General features: G+C 36.0%; 2 protein-coding genes and 1 pseudogene across 4 annotated transcripts; 2 read left to right on the forward strand and 1 right to left on the reverse strand.

The window, feature by feature from the left end:
* Nucleotides 1-1,474: 1,474 nt before the first annotated feature.
* On the forward strand, nucleotides 1,475-2,635 carry LOC104747088 (B3 domain-containing protein At5g24050 pseudogene; annotated as a pseudogene). Its single transcript, XR_015581912.1, has one exon. The product of XR_015581912.1 is annotated as a B3 domain-containing protein At5g24050 pseudogene (transcript).
* Nucleotides 2,636-6,502: 3,867 nt separating this feature from the next.
* LOC109124501 (uncharacterized) lies at nucleotides 6,503-8,873 on the forward strand. Its single transcript, XM_010468661.3, has 9 exons — nucleotides 6,503-6,767; nucleotides 7,052-7,118; nucleotides 7,206-7,288; nucleotides 7,393-7,495; nucleotides 7,597-7,753; nucleotides 7,854-7,982; nucleotides 8,075-8,161; nucleotides 8,298-8,342; nucleotides 8,539-8,873. The coding sequence occupies exons 1-9, from the start codon at nucleotides 6,680-6,682 to the stop codon at nucleotides 8,686-8,688; spliced, it is 909 nt and encodes a 302-aa protein (XP_010466963.1). The 5' UTR covers nucleotides 6,503-6,679; the 3' UTR covers nucleotides 8,689-8,873.
* On the reverse strand, nucleotides 8,837-10,598 carry LOC104748576 (rhodanese-like domain-containing protein 4A, chloroplastic). Of its 2 annotated transcripts, none has more exons than XR_015582215.1 (4): nucleotides 9,753-10,598; nucleotides 9,536-9,642; nucleotides 9,226-9,371; nucleotides 8,837-9,134 (listed from the first exon to the last, which is right to left on the reverse strand). XR_015582215.1 is itself a non-coding variant. In XM_010470191.3 (4 exons), the coding sequence occupies exons 1-3, from the start codon at nucleotides 10,334-10,336 to the stop codon at nucleotides 9,267-9,269; spliced, it is 792 nt and encodes a 263-aa protein (XP_010468493.3). In that variant the 5' UTR covers nucleotides 10,337-10,450; the 3' UTR covers nucleotides 8,837-9,134; nucleotides 9,226-9,266. The 2 variants fall into 2 exon arrangements, 1 of the variants encoding a protein (XP_010468493.3); XM_010470191.3 differs by having other exon boundaries at nucleotides 9,536-9,638; nucleotides 9,753-10,450.
* Between the last annotated feature and the right edge of the window lie 8,064 nt (nucleotides 10,599-18,662).

Below are 18,662 nucleotides of genomic sequence, written 5' to 3' on the forward strand. Positions count from 1 at the left end.
TATGACATATGTCATGTTTTGGTTGTATATAAAGTTTCTATTTTGTATATCTGAATTATCTAAGACTTATATATACCATCATGATTATAATTTTCAAATTTTCAAATTTTTATTTTTATTTTTATTATATTATATTAAATTTCTTTCAATTTCTCAATTTTTATTGGATTAGTCATAAAATCATTGTAATTGAGTAGATAATTTTCACCAGTTGTTCATCCAATATATTTGGAGTAAAAAAAACTTTATGGTTAAAGAAATTATGTCACAAAACAATTTTAGTAATTATAAGAACTATAATTATGCCAAAATGAAAGTAAAACAACATAAAATTTGTTTAATTTGTTTAGAAGACATTTTATAGGTGGTGATAAAGAGCATACTTTAACAATAAAATAATTTTGGGTGTAAGAACATATTTTTAATGTAAAACATAGAGTAAAATTGTATGTGGTTACTTATTAGATATTGCTTTGATGAATTTGCTGCATGTAAAATATTTTGTGAATAAGTTGTGAAACGTTTTTGAAATTTGACAATAATAATATTTGTAATGATGAATATTTGACAAAAGTTTTAGTGGGATAGAATTTAGTTTTAAATTATTATAATATACTAAAAATATAGAAATATAAATAATTGTATGAAGGTAAATTAAATATTCTCTAACTTAAATTATTTATATATTTACTTTAGAAAAAAAAATTCTTTATATATTTTTGAAAATTTGTTTTAGATTTAGGATTATTTTTTTAAACAATTTTTGAACCCGCACATCGTGCGGGCCCTTATCTAGTGTTATATAATCTCATGTTCCCTCGCTAGTTATCAAAATATATACAAAAAAATAACAGGTATATTAATCTGTGCTACCATGCAAAATATATAATATAACAACCAATATTATTAAATTGATATATTTAAAATTGTGGTTGTTATACTATAACAAATAAATGTTGTGATTTTATTCCCTTATGTAATCACAAAGGATATACGCTAGAAATATTTACGTTGGGATTTCTCCCTATTTATATTTGATGGAAAAAATATAAAAAAACTAATGGCAAAGAAGTTTCCTAATAATCAGTTTTTCTTTTTTTTACTTCTCAGTCTAAGAAACAAAATGGAAATAATGACATAGGGACTAAATCGTAATTAAAGTTAGCTATCTATATTCCTTTATTTCCATATTAACGAAAAAAGAAATCAGCCAACGGCTATAATTAGTCACTAAACACAGTAATTAACCAAAATACCAAACTAAACTCAAACGGAAGACACAAAAACCCTAACTTTAATGAAAGCAGGATTATATAAGGCAAGAGATCGGCTCTCTCATTATCATTTACTGATCTCAGTTTCTAATCTCTCTCCAATTCCATTGTGCTTCACGTTTCTGCTCTCAGAAGAACTTTTTTTTTTCCTTTTGTTAAAATTAAATCTCAGAAGAACTTGAGTCTCCGGTTCGATCAGAATGAAAAGCATGTATCACGACGATGTTCATCCCACGACTTCAGGGAAGAAGATGTGGTCGAATTTTTGTACGCTGGTGGATGCGGCTGTTATGTTATCTGAAGAAGAAAGCCTTCAGACAATCTTTTGTCTCTTTCCGAGAAAAACAAGATCGTCTGTGATGAAGAGAAGATACCCACAACAAATTCTAAATAGAGCTTCTACGTCTTCAACGCTCATCGATCTTAACGAGTTCCCTATTGAATATGAGACAGAAGACCCACAAAACCAACTCCCATGGCTGTCTTCTTCGTGTGTCACCGCCGCTGATTCCGAGACGAAAACCCTACGAAACCCTAGTTCTGAACTCTTACTCTTGGATTACAAAACGGCTGAGTCCGAGAAGACGGAGATGATCAAAGACTCACTAAACCCTAATTCCCCATGTTCTGATGATCTGTCTTTGTGCTTAGTACCGGGGAGCACAAGCCGCAAGAGACGTGCCGTGAAAGAGAGAAAGCGTACTGGTGGATACAAGAAAGCAAAGGTTGCTCCTTTATCCCCGACGGCGAGAGACATGCCTGAGTGGCTTGTCAAGGCTATGAGAGATATGAACGGAGCCAGAGACGCTAAACTGATCTTTGAGAAGACTCTGTTCGTGACTGATGTAAGCCCAACACAGAACCGTCTCTCAATGCCTTACAACAACTTACACCGAGACGACTTCTTGACGCCTGTGGAGTCGAGAATCATAGACGAAGACATCAACCACAATAAGAAGATTGGAGTGGGAGCGATTCTCGTGGATCAGTGGTCTAGAAAGTGGGGTGTGATGCTGAAGAGATGGGAGATGAAGAAAGATTCAGGTAAAGGAAGCTGGAATTACAATTTGATTTGTGGGTGGAACGACATCGTTGAGGCTAACGGATTGAAAGAGGGCGACAACATCAGTCTTTGGTCGTTCAGGTGCTGTGGAATCCTCTGTTTTGCCATGGAACAGAGTAGCTCTTCCCTTGCTCTCTGTCTCTGCTAAGTGTCTTGTGTCTGTTGAGGTTTTGTAATTTCTTAGAACTAGGGTGTTACTAGGGTTGTGATCTTATTAGTAGCTTGTTCCTTCTATTGTATCAGATTATGAACTTTGAAATTTTGACATGAATCTGGTTATTTGTTTGGTCTTACTTTAGTTACTGCGCTATTACCTTTTCTTGTATTATATCCCAAAGTCTATGTGTGGTGAAATTGATCCAATCCTGCAAGTGTTTTGGTTCATTATATTCATCGGAAATGATCAAATCAGTAACAAAATTTGTTGACAGGTCAGGTTTTTGCTACAATTTCCTTCAGGCATTTGAATAAAGTATTCTCAACCTTGATCGCAAACACAACTGCAGTAGCAGATGATGGTAAATTAAACCATGTTTTTAATACAACACATTCCTGCTCTGAGACAAATAAAGAGCCTAGAAACAGCGTTGGAATGCATAGTTCCTTCCTTCGGCACCCTTGCCTAGGTTCTGGAATGTATCATGGCAGGAGTAGTTTGGCCATAAGTTTGTACATAAAACTTTACAGATATCAAAGTTTAAATGTACTGATAAATATCTTCTACCTGAGTTAGAGTTATTCAACAATTAGAAACCAAGTCTAGTTTCAAGTCGGCAATACATGTTTGTGTTGTCTTGTTAACTAAACAGGCTAGTTCAAAACAATGATTAATGAATAGAAAAAGAGATGAAACAAGGTGCTGTAAAGATATGACTAGTATAAGAGTATAAGTAATATCCTCCTTTTCTGTTGCATCCTGCAAACAAACACTGTAACTTAATTACAGGATCTGAACCGAACATGTACCATAAGAGAACACAACTCCAAGATCCGTTTCTTTGAAATATCCATCTTCTCCGACCACGAAACATGTCTTGTAGCCAGCCTCGTCACAGTATCTGACACCAACCACAGCTACTTTCTTCTCCTTATCAGTGAAGAAACTCTCAACTTTAAAATCATCAGATTGAAAGAACTACTCATAAGTTGAATATCAACTTAAAGAATTTGCTCCACCAAAATGCATTGGGCTCAATCTTAGTTGTAATCCATATGATCTATCTCAGATGTAGTTGCCGCAAGCTACATTGATCTAACACAAGATAAAGTCATGTACTTACTATCAAAATCAAAGGGCAGAGGTGGTCCAAAAGTCTCTGTTGTAGAATCAAAACAGAGTAAAAAATCTCTTGTCCTTCATGTTTTGTGAGAAACAAAGTAAGTACTTCCCTTCACGGACACGCCTCTTTGAGAACCCAATATACAACAACGGTTACAAGTGATCCTCCACAGATTAGACTTAAAATCTTATCTATACTATTAAAAGGGAAGCATTTTTAATAAGTAAACATAGATTAAGATATTATTACATAAAATACCACTAAAAACAGAATAAGGATATATATAAATCATGTAGAGCCAAACAGATATAGTTTAGCAAAAATCAGAGCCAAACATATTTAAGTTTTCCGAGGCAAACAAATATTTAATGATTATTAACACACACAAATTGGAAGCAATTAAAATCTGCCATTAAATCTAAACAAATTAACCTACATATTTAGCATATGTCATTAAAACAATTAATAATTAAAACCTATGCACGTAAATCATATTGTTACGATTAACATTATGGAAACAATTAAAATCATATTGTTACGATTAGTGGAAATTCAATCTTAGAATATCTTCTAAAAAATGAAAATGCGTTTAATTAAAAAAAATGAATTTGGCAATTAACACCAAAATCTCGGATAATTAACATAATTTTCTCGATTTTGAAATATTCTAATTCACCAAATCTTAGCAACTTACCAAATTTGGATAGATGATATGATCAAATCTTAAATACTATGAGATATTCTTTAAAACATGACCTACTACTATAAATACAGCATACATGATCAAGGTGTTACTCATCTCGAATACCGCAAACCTACACCTATTTTTCCAAAAAAAAATGGAGCCTAAGGCAACTTCGAAGATACAAGTAATAACTAACTGTATACAGTTGGAGGCAATATACTCTTACAAATGATTAAAAATCTTTATTGTTGACAAAGATGAGGACACTGAATGTAGTCTTTAAAGAAGTTTTCAAAAACTTATAGATTACAATGGAGAAAGCAGAATAGATCATGATTACTAGGTATTTTAATAATCTATGAACTTATACAAAAACCTTTCATCCGTTCAAATTAATATACTTATGGGTTTTTTAAATTTTGTTACAGGGATTGTACTTTTTACAAGCACTTTATAATAATAATGGATGAATGATCAAAACAATGATTCTTTTAAATAAAAAAAAGAAACTGAATATGACAAGAATCTAGATATCAGATGGTTGTAGCCATCTATCCATGATTTCCTCTGTGTATCTTATTACTTTTGCGTCTTTGTTTTGTGTTTTGAAGTTTTTAATTTCAATAATTTCCAAATGCTTATGCAAAAGTAAAGAGTTTTCAATTTTTGGGAATTTTGTAATGCCACACATTCAATAATATTTTGGAAACTTCTATTTGGTTCAAGTCAATCCTATTTTTTAAGTCAGAAATATCTATAAACATAAGTATGATATTACTAACCGATTAATGGAATTATCATATAAGCAGGTTTAGGCCGAACCAACATACTCCGTCATGTTAGAGAATCTACATATCACACACTTTGTTAGAACAATTATAATCGATTTGACCATAGAGCTTAACGGAATTACTAATTAAATAGACGAACCCGCAATAAACTTTTCCAATAATAAATTAAGAAGTACGTACGTACACATTCCATTCATATACGGTAAGCAAATAATTTTGTAGTTAAATCACATTTAAACATGAACAATTCTTAGGTTTACTCCTAAAGTGAACTTCTTTGTTCACCTCTCCTTAATTTATCCAATAATAATTTGACATGTCATAATACATTTAATAACTAATTTATATATTTTCTTATAAAATAACGAAATAAAATCTGTATATATTATTATAAGATTAAAAATTCAAAATGCTCTTTTATAAACTCAAACCGATATATAATTTCATTTTAATTGTAAAATCTAAATCCTAACCATTTCATTTGTAAACCCAAACCGACATGTAATTTTATAATATGCCTAATAATAACAGTAAACATAATATTCTCATTAAATATAAAAAGGTAGTGTAAATATGAGCCTTAAATAAATAAGAACTGATCCATCTACTTTCATGATAATGGGTATGGGTAAAGAAAACTAAACCCAAGAATCAAAAATATAAATCATTAGGTATATTATATATACCATATGCAACAATCAATACAAACTACAATCATTATACTTCCACAAAATGATATTAAAAATATGCATACTATTTGTAAGAAAAACACTTGCAACAATTCCACAAAACAAATTTTCAACTAACAACAACATAATTATATTTTTCAGAAAAAAAAACTTATGAAAACATCCCCGCACTTACGTGCGGGTCTGAATCTAGTATAATATAAGAAAGTTTACTTTCTATTTTTTTGTTGAATTTGGCATTCTTAATAGCCAGTGTCATCTTCTTTTCTCTTAACTATTATCCATGTTTTTAGTTATCCAATTCACATTAATTTACTACATTTTATTTACCATTATTCACATAAATTAATTCATAAAATCTCCATCTCTTTATTACTCAGTAGTATTTTTCATTTTTCTTTTAATTTGTATTGTCTATCTTAAATTTTATAAATTAAGGTAGGTTTCAATGTTGTAAACTTGAACACTAAGTTGATATTTAGTAGAGAGACAATTTGCTAATACAATAGCACTTCTAAATTGATAATTTTATTATTTATTAATGTATACAAATACCGATTAAAATTTTAGTAATTGCAAAATACCAAATATTAGATGCCTTATAAATTTCTACTGATCATATTTATATTAAAATAAAATTAATTTATAAAAAATATCCCGACGGGTGTTTTTTCTAGTTCAAGTTAAAAAATGTAAGAAATAATGATAACGTTGGTTTGATTGATGATCAAGTAAAAATTAAAGAAAAAAACGAAAACCCTCTTCGTGAGACAGAGGCTTCGCAACCCTAGAAACAAAAAAGTAATACCATTTTGTCAATTGTGATTAAGCAACAAAAGAGGAAGAAGATAGACGTAAGAGCTCTTCGATCTTAATCCCCAAGGAGGAAGTCGAAAGATGGGATTTCATGTTCTTAGACCTTCCATAGCCTTGCGTGGCTCTCTCCTCGGCTTCTTATCCAAATCTCACAGTCCTCTTCTCCCCGGTAATTTCTACAAACACTTGGTGGGCATTGTCATTTTCTGAGTTCTCTTTCTGTTAAAACTCAATTTTGGAATCTAGTGTGCGGTCGAATCAATTCGTGGGAAAAAACCCACAAATTTGTTTTGCCTAATTGTCAAAATGCTAGAGGAATGAGATATAATTCATCGATCAATCTGGTTCAGTTTAATGCTTAGTTTTCAATTTCATTTGAAAAAATTGAAACTTTTGGTTTTGTTTTAACTTACTTGGCTTCATTAGTGATAGTGTCATGTGTTATTTGTTCAGGGAGATGGTTTAAAGCTGGAGAATGCAGTACCATGAGATGTTTTGCTTCAGCTACTCGTGGGAAAAAGTTAGGGTCTTTTCTTTAAACATTGAAACCAAGAAGATTCCATCTTTCTCTGCTTCACTTTAATGGACTCTTCTTGTTCTGTAACAGCAAAAAACAAAGACTGGATGAGGCATGTGTTGAAAGGTTTAACGAATACAGTCGCACACTAATACAATCATGGATTATACAAGGTGATTCCTTTTAAGCACATAGAGGTTTATGTTATTTGTATAAGGAAGGAACAAGAAGTTCTTGGTGTAGCTTAATCTTTAAGTGTGTATAATATGTTATGTAGGCAAAGTTCTTGTGGATGGGAGAAGAGTTAATAAGGCTGGAATGCCTGTATCTAATACTGCTGCTATAAAGATCACAGCTGAGGTTCCAAAATTTGTATGTAGGTGATTATTCTATCCAAGTTACTCTATCTTTCTACAGTTTCTTCATTTTTGGAAGACTCTGTTGTTGTCGACTGTCCACTCGTGTTTCTTTCACTTTGCAGAGGCGGACTCAAGCTGGAAGCTGCACTTGAGAAGCTAGATGTTGATGTTTCTGAGAAAGTAGTTCTTGATGCTGGACTTTCTACAGGAGGGTTTACGGATTGTTTGCTTCGTTATGGTGCAGCACATGTTTATGGTGTAGATGTTGGTTACGGTCAGGTTAGTGCTAAGTGTTTTTCCTACAGATTGTTTAATTTCATCCAGCGATCAGAGCCTAGTTACTAATTTAGTTAGTTAATTATTCGGTGTATTGTAATAGGTAGCTGATAAAATCCGCAATGATAAGAGAGTGACTGTTATAGAAAGGACAAATCTGAGATACCTCCCTGGACTCCCCCAAAAAGTCGATGTAGTGACCCTTGACCTCTCGTTCATTTCCATTCTTAAGGTAAGTTTGCGACTGGATTAATTTGTTTCCAGGAACTATGATTGTTATGTTAATCATACACAAATGTTTAAGACTTACAAATTTATGAACAGGTGATGCCAGCTATTATGAATGTGATGAAAGAAGATGCAACTTTAGTTACCCTTGTTAAACCCCAATTTGAAGCTAGAAGACAACAGGTAATCAGTTTATTAACTTGAAGATACTAGATTTCGGATACAGTGAACTTTGATAAGCCAATACTTATATAATATAATGAATAAAACATCACTGTGTTTTAATTATTGTTTCTTCAACATCTTGTATCTTGTCAAGGTCGGGAAGGGTGGCATAGTGAGAGATCCTGAAGTACATCAAGAGGTATGTTTGCTTCTCCCTGTCCTCTTTGTAACAATTGAATCTTCTCGGGTTAATTTACAACCCCTGATTCCCTTTCTTTGTTACTATCCTGGATTCCTTACGTTTCTAATATCTTTGATAGCATTAAGCCTTGATCTTATATAGCAAGTCAGATACATGGTAAGTATAATCTTTGATGTCTTGTTTATGGTTGAAGGTTCTTGAGAAGGTAATAAATGGTGTTGAGCGCTATGGATTTACCAACAAAGGTTTTATCGAATCTCCCATAAAGGGCGCTGAGGGAAACATAGAGTTCTTGGTTTGCTTCAACCGAGGGACAGTGAAACCAGAAACCGAAGAGTACTAGACTTATATTCCATTGCTGGGAAGTTAGAAGCTTGTGTGAAATGCTATTGATTCTTCTTTCACGCATTCCATTCACAAATCTAATTCTAACTCTTCTTTTAAGTAAACTTTTCTTTTGTTTTGGTCATATCATAAATCTCAACGATAAATTATCAAAAGAATCGTAGGTGAATTTTTTTCAAACAATCTCAGGAGGAGCATTACACATAAACTGTTTCCTTCTATGGTTATAACTTATAACTAGTCATACAATCGAAATATGAAAAGGTACAAAAGCATAAAAACTTCAAAAGAATAACTAGTCTCATTCTGTAGACAAGGTTAGGTTTTTGCGAAGCATAGAGTGGTCTTGAAATCTACACGTCTATCAATATATAAAACTCTTCCACCCTAGAGAAGCTTTCTCAATGTATCTCTTCCATGGTTTGGTAGTATCATGTCTTGCCACTGCAAAATTGAGGCAAAAGTTAAATTGGGAGTAAGAAAAAAAGAAAAAAAAAATATTTTGCATCTTTTGCTTAGCATGAGGTAAACTAACCAAGAATGAGAATCTCCAGACCACTAGGCTATGTTCTTGAATCAGTTCTCAGTTCCAACAACCGATGCTTCATTGTTGTTTGAAGATTTTACATTTTTCGCAGTAGACATATGCACAGGTGGAGGCAAAAGCTCTTCTTGAATGGCCTGAGACATAGGTTAATAAGGTAAGCAAAATATCTCATGACAAAGACCAAACCTTCAGGACAGAGCCTAGTCGGAAACAATGTAGTCTATCTAGAAAAATAAACATCTGAAAACATACAAAAGAGATCATACTGGTTCTACATAGAGAGAGAGATGTAACATACCAACCAACCATTCTTCCCTCTAACACCTCCCCTGATATAATAAGTCTCTTTGAAGCCATTCTCGATCAGCAATTCAGCCACTTTCGACGAGTTACCATCAAAACTGCCTTCCACATCAAATGTAAAACATATGAGAGAGAACTCTCAACTCTCAAGACAACAACACACAGAGCAATGTCCAATTTTGTTAAAGTTTGAAGCTTTTGTTTATACTTACTTGTCAAGAACACATACAACTGTGTTTTCAGGGTCCGAGAAGATTCCTTTAACTCTCTTCAAGAACCCTTCCTCATCACTCTCACTAAACGGAACCTGAACTGAACTCTTACCAAGAAACTTAAGATTCGGTGAGGCCAATAAAGCGAGAGTCTTGTCATCTCTAATATCCAAAAGCTGCGAATCAGGTTCGGTCTTGAGCTTACGAAACGCGTTCACGGCGGATATTGGTTTATACTTCCTCAAGTAAAAAATCACAGCCGGGTACACCACAAGGTACATGAAAGTGCATCCCGCTACGAAAAATGGGTACTTGTTGAAGAAATTGTCAATGGTGACCAAGACTGACTCCAAATCGATTTTACCGGTAGGTGGGTCTGAGATTGTGTCCAAGGAGTCAGATGCGAGAACAGGGGATGTGAGGATGAGTTGGGAGATGGTAAGGGAGAGATGGGTTTTGTTGGATAAGTTTCGGAGTTGTTTTGGTGAATTTAGAATGGGATTTGGGAATTGAGAAGTTGAAGAAGAAGGTTTGGTTAGGTTTCGCGGAGGAGAGGATGCGAGGATCATCGGAAGAGACGTCATCAGTGATATGACGACGAGGTGAGTGGAAGCGCCAAGAGGATAAGAGAAAAAAAGATATTAAAAAAAAAAAAAAAAAGAGAATAAATTTGTTTTTTTTTAATAAAATTTATATGAACTTTACATACATTACTTACCCAAAAAAAAGTAACTATTTTGTTATTTTAAAATGTTTTTAAATGGACAAAAAAAACTAATTTGATTTCATATCTTATTATTTACCTTAAATAAACCATATACTCATAATATTCATTTTAACAAATCCAATATAATACACATAAACATATCGTATTATATTTTAATAAAATTTAAACAAGTGGAGTTATAGCCCATCAGACTTTAAAAAAGAAAAGTTATACAATTTACTACCAAAAATAACATCTTTACATCTTTACATCGTTGTTTTCAAATAAAGAATTTCAACTGTTTTATTTTCTAAGCTAATTTCAATTACTATTTCTATTTCATTACGATTTGGAGTTGAGGTTTGGAACTTTGGTCGACTCATTGAGAAAAAAACCGAAAAGACAGTGTTGACCAGTTGATATTTTTTCTTAAGTATTAGCAGAAAAACAAATTTACACTTGTCCCTGACTGTTTCATACGGAGTGTTTGCAAGTGCGGTTGCAGGAAATTGTTGCAAGAAATTGTGAAAGCTGGCAGTTGCGGTTTCAAACATTATTAAGTGTTTTGAATGATTTGTTTAATGTTTTAAAATGAGTGTGTTTGCGGGAGTTTTATGACTGGCTGACCAACATGTGCACTAGCGTTTAAAACATAATAAATATAATATATAATTACATTTAACTTTATTAAACTTGATTTATATTTAAAAAATCATAAAAGTACTAAAATAATGATTCAAAAAACAAATCTATTTCATATTGAAATACTTATTACTTTATGCATTTGAGTTTTCACCAAAACTTTTATCAAGTAATATGATAAATAACATTACATATGCTTTAGATTGTAGATTTTTTTTATTAGATTTCACATACTCAATAAGTTCCTCGCATTGAATCTCAAGGTCAAGGTAAATTAGTTATGAAAGACCAGTGTTACTGATGTTTGGAAGAAACATATTTTTTATTTTCTCGACTCTCATATAACGACTTTTGTTTTGCAGTTTTGTGGGGCTGCAGTTGCATCGGTAGGAATGATCAAGCAAGAGCTGAGAAGATTCATTGGTGATTTGTTTTAATATTTTTAACAAAGAATCTTATTTTCTTAAACTTCTCATGAATGTTATATTTATTTAGATTTTTTTTAACCTATGTGCGATGTGCCATTAACTTTACATCAAGTTTTCCGGGTTTTTGTATGTAAAGTTGGCCAAAGTTTGGTTGAAATTTTTATTTGGACAGTGTTTGTAACTGTCTTATCTTCTTCTTAAGTAGAGATCTTGATTTTCTTCTTAAGTATAAATCTTAGTTGAAATCTTATTTTCTTGTAATTGTTTATTTTCTAATCTCCTCGATCATATCTGTACTTCATTTTCTCTCATCCTTAGTGTGGGTACAATGGTTAGGTAGAAAATATATAAAAAAATAAATTCAGTATGGTGATTTGATTTTGGTCTTTTTCAAAAAAAAAAAATTTCAATCGGAATCGTCCGCAACCACAAACTCTTCCAGGAAGCAGCTTTTGTAATTCAATGGTTTCAAGCGGTTGGGAGCGATTGGGAGCAGTTTGTGTGATTGGTACCAATCGCTAGCAACCACTACCACCCGAAAACGCAGCATTTGCGGGAGGTAGCGGGAAAACCAATCAACAAAGAAATCTCCATTTAGAGGAATTATGTTAGCTATTTTTGTTTTTTCTCTCCAGAAATGGTATGTGATTGGAATGTTACCATACTGCCTCTATTGTTGGGTTGGGGCGGGCAATTATACTTCATCTCCTGAAGGAACTTAAAGAAGATTGAGACTTTGATATTATAAACTTGTTTCTCAATGGTTTACACAATGTTGTTACAATGTATTATATAGAGTCTTAGGAACAATCTAGACTCCTCTAGGGTTTTCCCATCCTTATCCTACTAGGACAGCTAGTCTAACATATTCTGCACATAAGGTTAGAAGTGGTTGGAATCTTGAACCCTGCTGTACTATTTCCTTCTTCTCCGTTCTAACGTCTCTTTCTTGTGCAGGGAGCTTTGACTTCTTATGTGGAGGGCTTGATGGACCTTCTTCAGTTTGGGTCTTTTCTAGTGGTCGGCCCAACTTGGGTTTATTACTTTCATTCCCCCTCAAACGCAGGGCGGGTGATGTTCCCACTCCTAATCTGTGTCGAAGCTGTTCGAACTCCCTCTTTGGACATGATTTGGTGAATATATCTGCAAGCATCAGAGTAGCAGAAATATGTCGTGTCTCAATCAAGCCAAGGGCAACTTGTTCTCGTATGTAATGGTAGTCTATGTCAAAGCTTTTTGAGCGATTATGGAGAGCTGGATTGGTACTGAGATAGACGGCTGATAGGTTGTCACATTGCAGTAGTGTAGCATGGGATTGATAGATGCCAAGATCTCTGAGAAGGAAGGAAAGCCAGGTCAGTTCTTGTGCTGCAGCGGTAAGTGCTCTATACTCTGCTTCCGTAGAAGAGTTTGACACCGTTTCCTGTCGTTTGGCAGACCATGAGATCAGATTTGGTCCAAGTAAGGTGCAAAAGCCTGAGGTTGATCGTCTAGTGATCTTGCATCCGCCCCAATCACTATCACAATAGGCAGATAGAGAAATATTTGCATCTCGTCGTATGTGGAGGCCCATATTGATAGTGCCCTTGAGATACCGTAGAATGCGTTTGAGTAGACCAAAGTCTGATACTGTTGGGGCGTGCATACGCTGACAGACAAAATTGACGGTGAACTGAATATCATGTCGGGTTATGGTCAGGTATTAAAGTTTTCCAGCGAGGCTTCTGAAGTAAGTCGGTTCTGCAAACAGTTCTGAGTTGAGTTGTGTAAGTTGTTGCGGAAGTGGTGTTGGCATGGGGTTGCAGTTGCTCATAGCAGCTTGATGAAGAATATCTGACGCATAGGCAGTTTGATGAAGAAACATGCCATTGGAGTGTGTCTCAAATTCGTTGCCAAGAAAGTATTTCGGTGGACCAAGGTCTTTCATCGAGAATCGCTGATTCAATGCTTCCAGTAGTTCAGTGAGGAGACTTTGGTTACTACCTGTAAGAAGAATATCATCAACATATAATAAGAGCACCAAGGAGTCTCCATTTCGACGGTATGTAAACAGAGAGGGATCAGATTTTCTGCAATAAAAGCCAAACGATCAAGAAATTGTTGAAGGTGTCAAACCAAGCTCTTGGGGCTTGTTTGAGGCCGTAAAGAGCCTTGGTGAGACAACAAACATGAGTTGGTTTTCCCTGATCAATGAAACCATTTGGCTGATACATGAAGACTGGTTCCTGGAGTTCTCCATGAAGGAAGGCATTGGAGACATCTAGTTGTTTGATGATCCAACCTTTAGCAGTAGCAACATCAAGAACAATTCTGATTGTAGCTGTTCTTACTACAGGACTGTAAGTTTCTAGGTAGTCAACACCTTCTTCTTGTTCAAACCCTTTAGCGACCAGTCTTGCTTTGAGCTTGTCTACAAAGCCATCCGGTTTTAACTTAGTTTTGAACACCCATTTGGATTGCAAAATGTTCATGTCTTCACTCGGTGGTACTAGATCCCATGTATGAAGCATGTGAATTCTCCCCATTTCATCAAGAACAGCCTGGTTCCATCTAGGATGTGCCATCGCAGCTTCAAGACTTGTGGGTTCTGCAGTCGCATATCTGGAGGTAAGCAGAACGTAACGAGGATTGGGTTTGGAAATCCCATCTTTACCTCTTGTTATCATGGGATGAGTGTTTTCTTGGACCACCGATAAGGAAATTGCTTCATTATCACTGAGTTCTTGGACCACAGGTTGAAGTTCTTCTGCATCCTCACTGTTTACAGGGGCAGAATCAGTAGAAACAGTAGCAACAGTGTCATATGTGAGATCGACAGCGGAATGTCGTTTTGGTGTTCACTTTCAGTCCCTGTGTTGGTGGTGTCGTCATTACTACCGATGTCACTTGGAGTGGCAGGGGTGTCGTTTGCTTCTTGGAAGAGCGATGGTGATGACGAACAGGGAGGAGGAGTTAATGGGGTTGGAACCGCAGACGGTGTTGGGGATGTGGTCACGGATACACCAGTTTGCCAAGCCTTGAGGAGGGTGGTATGATAGCTTGGAACAAAAGACTTGTACTGTTGCTGAAACGGGAGACATTCTTCATCAAACACAACATGCCTCGAAATATATAGGCGACCAGTTGGTGGAAACAAGCATCGATAGCCTTTGTATTGGTACTATAGCCGAGAAACACACACTACAGAGAGCGAGGATCAAACTTGTTTTGCGCTAGAGGACGAAGACAAGGATAACAAGCGGACCCAAACACCCGGAGCATGGAATATTTCGGTTTCTTGTTGAACAGAGTCTCAAAAGGGCTCTTATTGTCAAGAACACTCGAGGGAAGCAGGTTACTGACAAACACTGCAGAGGAGAATGCTTCAACCCAATGATGGAGTGAGGTGTGGCTGTGAAACAGCATGGAGAGGCCAAGCTCCACTATGTGTCTGTGCTTCCTCTAAGCCACCCCATTTTGCTGAGGGGTATAAGGGCAAGAGATGCGATGAGCAATCCCATTAGCCCTGAGATAAGTTTTAAGCTGAGTACTCGTAAATTCACCCCCACCATCACTTTGAAAAACTTTGATTTTAGTGTTAAATTGATTCTCGACGTGCTTTTGAAAGGTTTTGAAGGAGGAGAAGAACTCGGATTTGGCTTTTAAAGGGAAGAACCAAGTAAAGCGAGAGTAGTCATCAACAAATTCCGCATAAAACTTGAATCCTTGATTAGAAATAGTTGGTGAAGGTCCCCATAAATCACAATGAATTCGATCTAATGGATGCAACACACGAGAATCAGAAGGTAAAAATTTTAATCTAGAGTTTTTCCCCATCTGGCAAGGCTCACACATGGGAGAAGATCTGCTCTTATTGATTTGAATTTCCTTGCAGGTACTCAGTAGCTGAAGAATCTGAAAGTTTGAATGCCCCAAGACGGTGATGCCAAACAGCTTCAGAAGCGGCATTTTGACGGTTAGAAAAGTAGGCTGCAAACTCCAGATTCTTCAACACATAAAGACCATCACTTCTTGGACCCTTTACAACCACTTTCTGATTTTTTATATCAATCACATAGACATTAGTGGAATCAAAGTAAACTCCACATGGATAATCATCACAGAGTTTGGAAACTGATAAGAGAGATTTTTTCATTTCAGGGCAAACTAAAACCTCATTTAGTGGGATTATACCTGCAGGAGTAGTGATGGCGACAGAGCCAAGATGAGTGATTGGGAGATAGGCACCATCACCTACCAAAACCGCATCATTACCTTCGTATGGAGAGGCAGAATGAAGATTGGCCGGTGTAGAGGTGATGTGAGCAGTGGCTCCGGAGTCTGTAACCCACTCACTACCGTCAGTGACATGGAGAGAGTGGAAAGCTTGGGCTACATCGCCACCTTGGTAGTTGTTGTTGAACCGATTGTAGCAGTTGGCAACTGTATGACCAATCTTGCCACATATCTGACAGGTTGGACGTTCACCATTGTTAGTTGGTGCAGATTGATGTTGAGTAAAGCCACGACCTCTGGAGGAGAAGCCCCCACGACCTTTGTTTGAACCTCTGCCACGACCTCGATAGCTGCCTCTGTTGTTGTTACCAAACGAAGCTTGGAAAGCAACGTGGAGAGAAACAGAGTCTGTAGTCTCATAAGACCAAAGCTTAACATCAAATCCCTCAACTTCAGAGACGACATCAGCAAACGTTGGGGGTGCCAGTTTCCCGAGAGAACTCTGAATCACTGTTGTGATGGGATCGTAGTCACGCCCGAGACCGTTGAGAAACTGAAAAATCTTCATAGAGTCATCTATAGGTTTGCCAATGGAGCTCAGGGCATCACAGATTGAGATGAACTCACGACTGTAGGCAGCAAAGGTCAAGTCTTTCTTCTCCAAAACCCATAAGTTACGACGAAGGGCAAATTCTCTAGAGATACTACTCTTGTTGAAGTTCTCAGCTAAGGACACCCAAACATCTCTAGAGGTAGAGAGAGTATGGACGTACCCGAGAACCTCTTCGGACAGAGTGCCAAAAAGCTAGGAGCGGATTAGTTGGTCTGTGCAGAACCATGACTCGAAACGAGGGTTGGGAACCTCCGTAACAGACTCTCCAGTGCGAGTTGTGGTGAAACGTGGTGGAGCTGTGACGGCACCATTCACGAAACCGATGAGTTTCTGACACGACAAGAGGGATTCAAATTATGTCTTCCAAAGAAGATAGATGTTGTTGGTAAGTTTAATGGTGACAGTACTAGAGACATGAATGCTGTCTGGAAAAGGATAGGAATCGGCCATTGAAACACCTGTTAAGGCTACAATGGCTCTGATACCATGAAGGAACTTAAAGAAGATTGAGACTTTGATATTATAAACTTGTTTCTCAATGGTTTACACAATGTATTATATAGAGTCTTAGGAACAATCTAGACTCCTCTAGGGTTTTCCCATCCTTATCCTACTAGGACAGCTAGTCTAACCTATTCTGCACATAAGATTAGAAGTGGTTGGAATCTTGAACCCTGCTGTACTATTTCCTTCTTCTCTGTTCTAACGTCTCTTTCTTGTGCAAGGAGCTTTGACTTCTTATGTGGAGGGCTTGATGGACCTTCTTCAGTTTGGGCCTTTTCTAGTGGTCGGCCCAACTTGGGTTTATTACTTTCAGAGGTAACGAGACAAAGGTTCATAATGAGATGATCTCGGCACCAGGTAAGGTCATTGAAGAGATCTTGAGAACAAAACTGATACTAAATCCATGTAAGAGTCAATCTCCCTAAGTTTGTGATGGAGAGTCACAATATCCTTCTTCAGTTAGAATTTCTTTTAACTCATGCCACAACACAAACAATGGCTATATCTATCTTCTATGTTGATGCATGGTCCATTGGTAAACTAAAAACCAAATTTATGAAGAAAAGTTCAATTTTGCAAACACGTATCTCCTCACGTACATATGTTTTATGTCTAGCACAGACCGTTGTAGCTATAGGATAAAATATCTCAATATCTATGAGATCTGACCACTGTCGGCGATCACGACGGGATTGCAATTTGCAAGGTCCTCTCCTGGATGATAACTTTTGCAACTTCTCCTCAATATTCTTCATTACATCCAATCCTTCCACAAATTTGCCGAACATGACTTGCTCATCGTCGAGAGCTGGCGCCTCACTCATGAGGATCTGGAACAAAGATCCGTTGGATTTTGGAGCACTATTGGCCATAGAGAAGACGCCAGGACCGTCATGCTTGTGATGGAAGTTCTCATCTTCGAAAAGATCTCCATAGATCGAATCGTAGACATAAACCGTCTCGTGAATGTAATCTCCTCCATACCATAGCATAACCGAAAACTATCTTATCGGCACCTCTCTCGCCCGTACAGAAAGACCGGACGTTCTCCGTCATCTTTGGATTCATGTCGGCGAAGAGCTCAAAAACGATCTGACCAAACGCTTTACCGTCAAAGGTCATATCAAGAACACCTTAGGGTTAGACATTTCCGGAGATGGATCACAGAATCTAGGAATTTCTGGTTGATCTAACGGGAGGCAATGAATATATTTATATATCATCAATAAAAGAGATACGTTTTTGCGCATGTTGTCTTTGCGAATCAAAACCTCTATGAAGAACAAGAATGACTGAAAAATTTCTATAATTGAATGAAAGAAACTGGTCTTTTATAGACCTTGAACTTACAACAGCTTTAAAGCGAAATCAACGCTACCAGTAAATGGAACAAACTCTAAACGTGTATCTAGTTGATTGCTAACAATAAGAAAGACTTATACTTATTCAAACTGAAAGCAAGAGAAGAAAACTTAAATTGAAAAACAAAACCAAAACAGAACCAAACCGGCGTTATTCTTCAGCGCAAAAAAAAAAAAAAATAACAACGATAAAAAACAAAATGTTTTGCAAACAACAAAAAATAGAATGTTTTCGCGCAGAAGAAAAAAAAAAGAAATCAAAAAACAAAAATGTTTTTGCGCAGAAAAACTTGATACAGTAAATATTATATTTTTATGACGGATAAATCTTAAAAAAGTATTTGATATAAAGATACCTACAAATATATGTCACCAAGATATTGTTAGCATATCTACACGAGGAACAAAACATAAAATCAAAACTTTAGAAGTCAAAATAAT

This window comes from Camelina sativa, chromosome 15 (genome assembly GCF_030686135.1).
Source record: "Camelina sativa cultivar CO46 ecotype springtype chromosome 15, ASM3068613v1".
Taxonomy (NCBI): Eukaryota; Viridiplantae; Streptophyta; class Magnoliopsida; order Brassicales; family Brassicaceae; genus Camelina; species Camelina sativa.

What these genes read in the sequence shown, in the direction of transcription:
- LOC109124501 (XM_010468661.3), top strand. Translation starts at nt 6,680, where the DNA reads ATGGGATTTCATGTTCTTAGACCTTCCATAGCCTTGCGTGGCTCTCTC. An exon ending in TCAGCTACTCGTGGGAAAAA is followed by an intron (nt 7,119 to 7,205) that starts GTTAGGGTCTTT and finishes GTTCTGTAACAG; the next exon opens with CAAAAAACAAAGACTGGATG. An exon ending in ACAATCATGGATTATACAAG is followed by an intron (nt 7,289 to 7,392) that starts GTGATTCCTTTT and finishes TATGTTATGTAG; the next exon opens with GCAAAGTTCTTGTGGATGGG.
- LOC104748576 (XM_010470191.3), bottom strand. Translation starts at nt 10,336, where the DNA reads ATGACGTCTCTTCCGATGATCCTCGCATCCTCTCCTCCGCGAAACCTA. An exon ending in GTTGTATGTGTTCTTGACAA is followed by an intron (nt 9,639 to 9,752) that starts GTAAGTATAAAC and finishes TGTGGAAGGCAG; the next exon opens with TTTTGATGGTAACTCGTCGA. An exon ending in GAGGGAAGAATGGTTGGTTG is followed by an intron (nt 9,372 to 9,535) that starts GTATGTTACATC and finishes CCTATGTCTCAG; the next exon opens with GCCATTCAAGAAGAGCTTTT.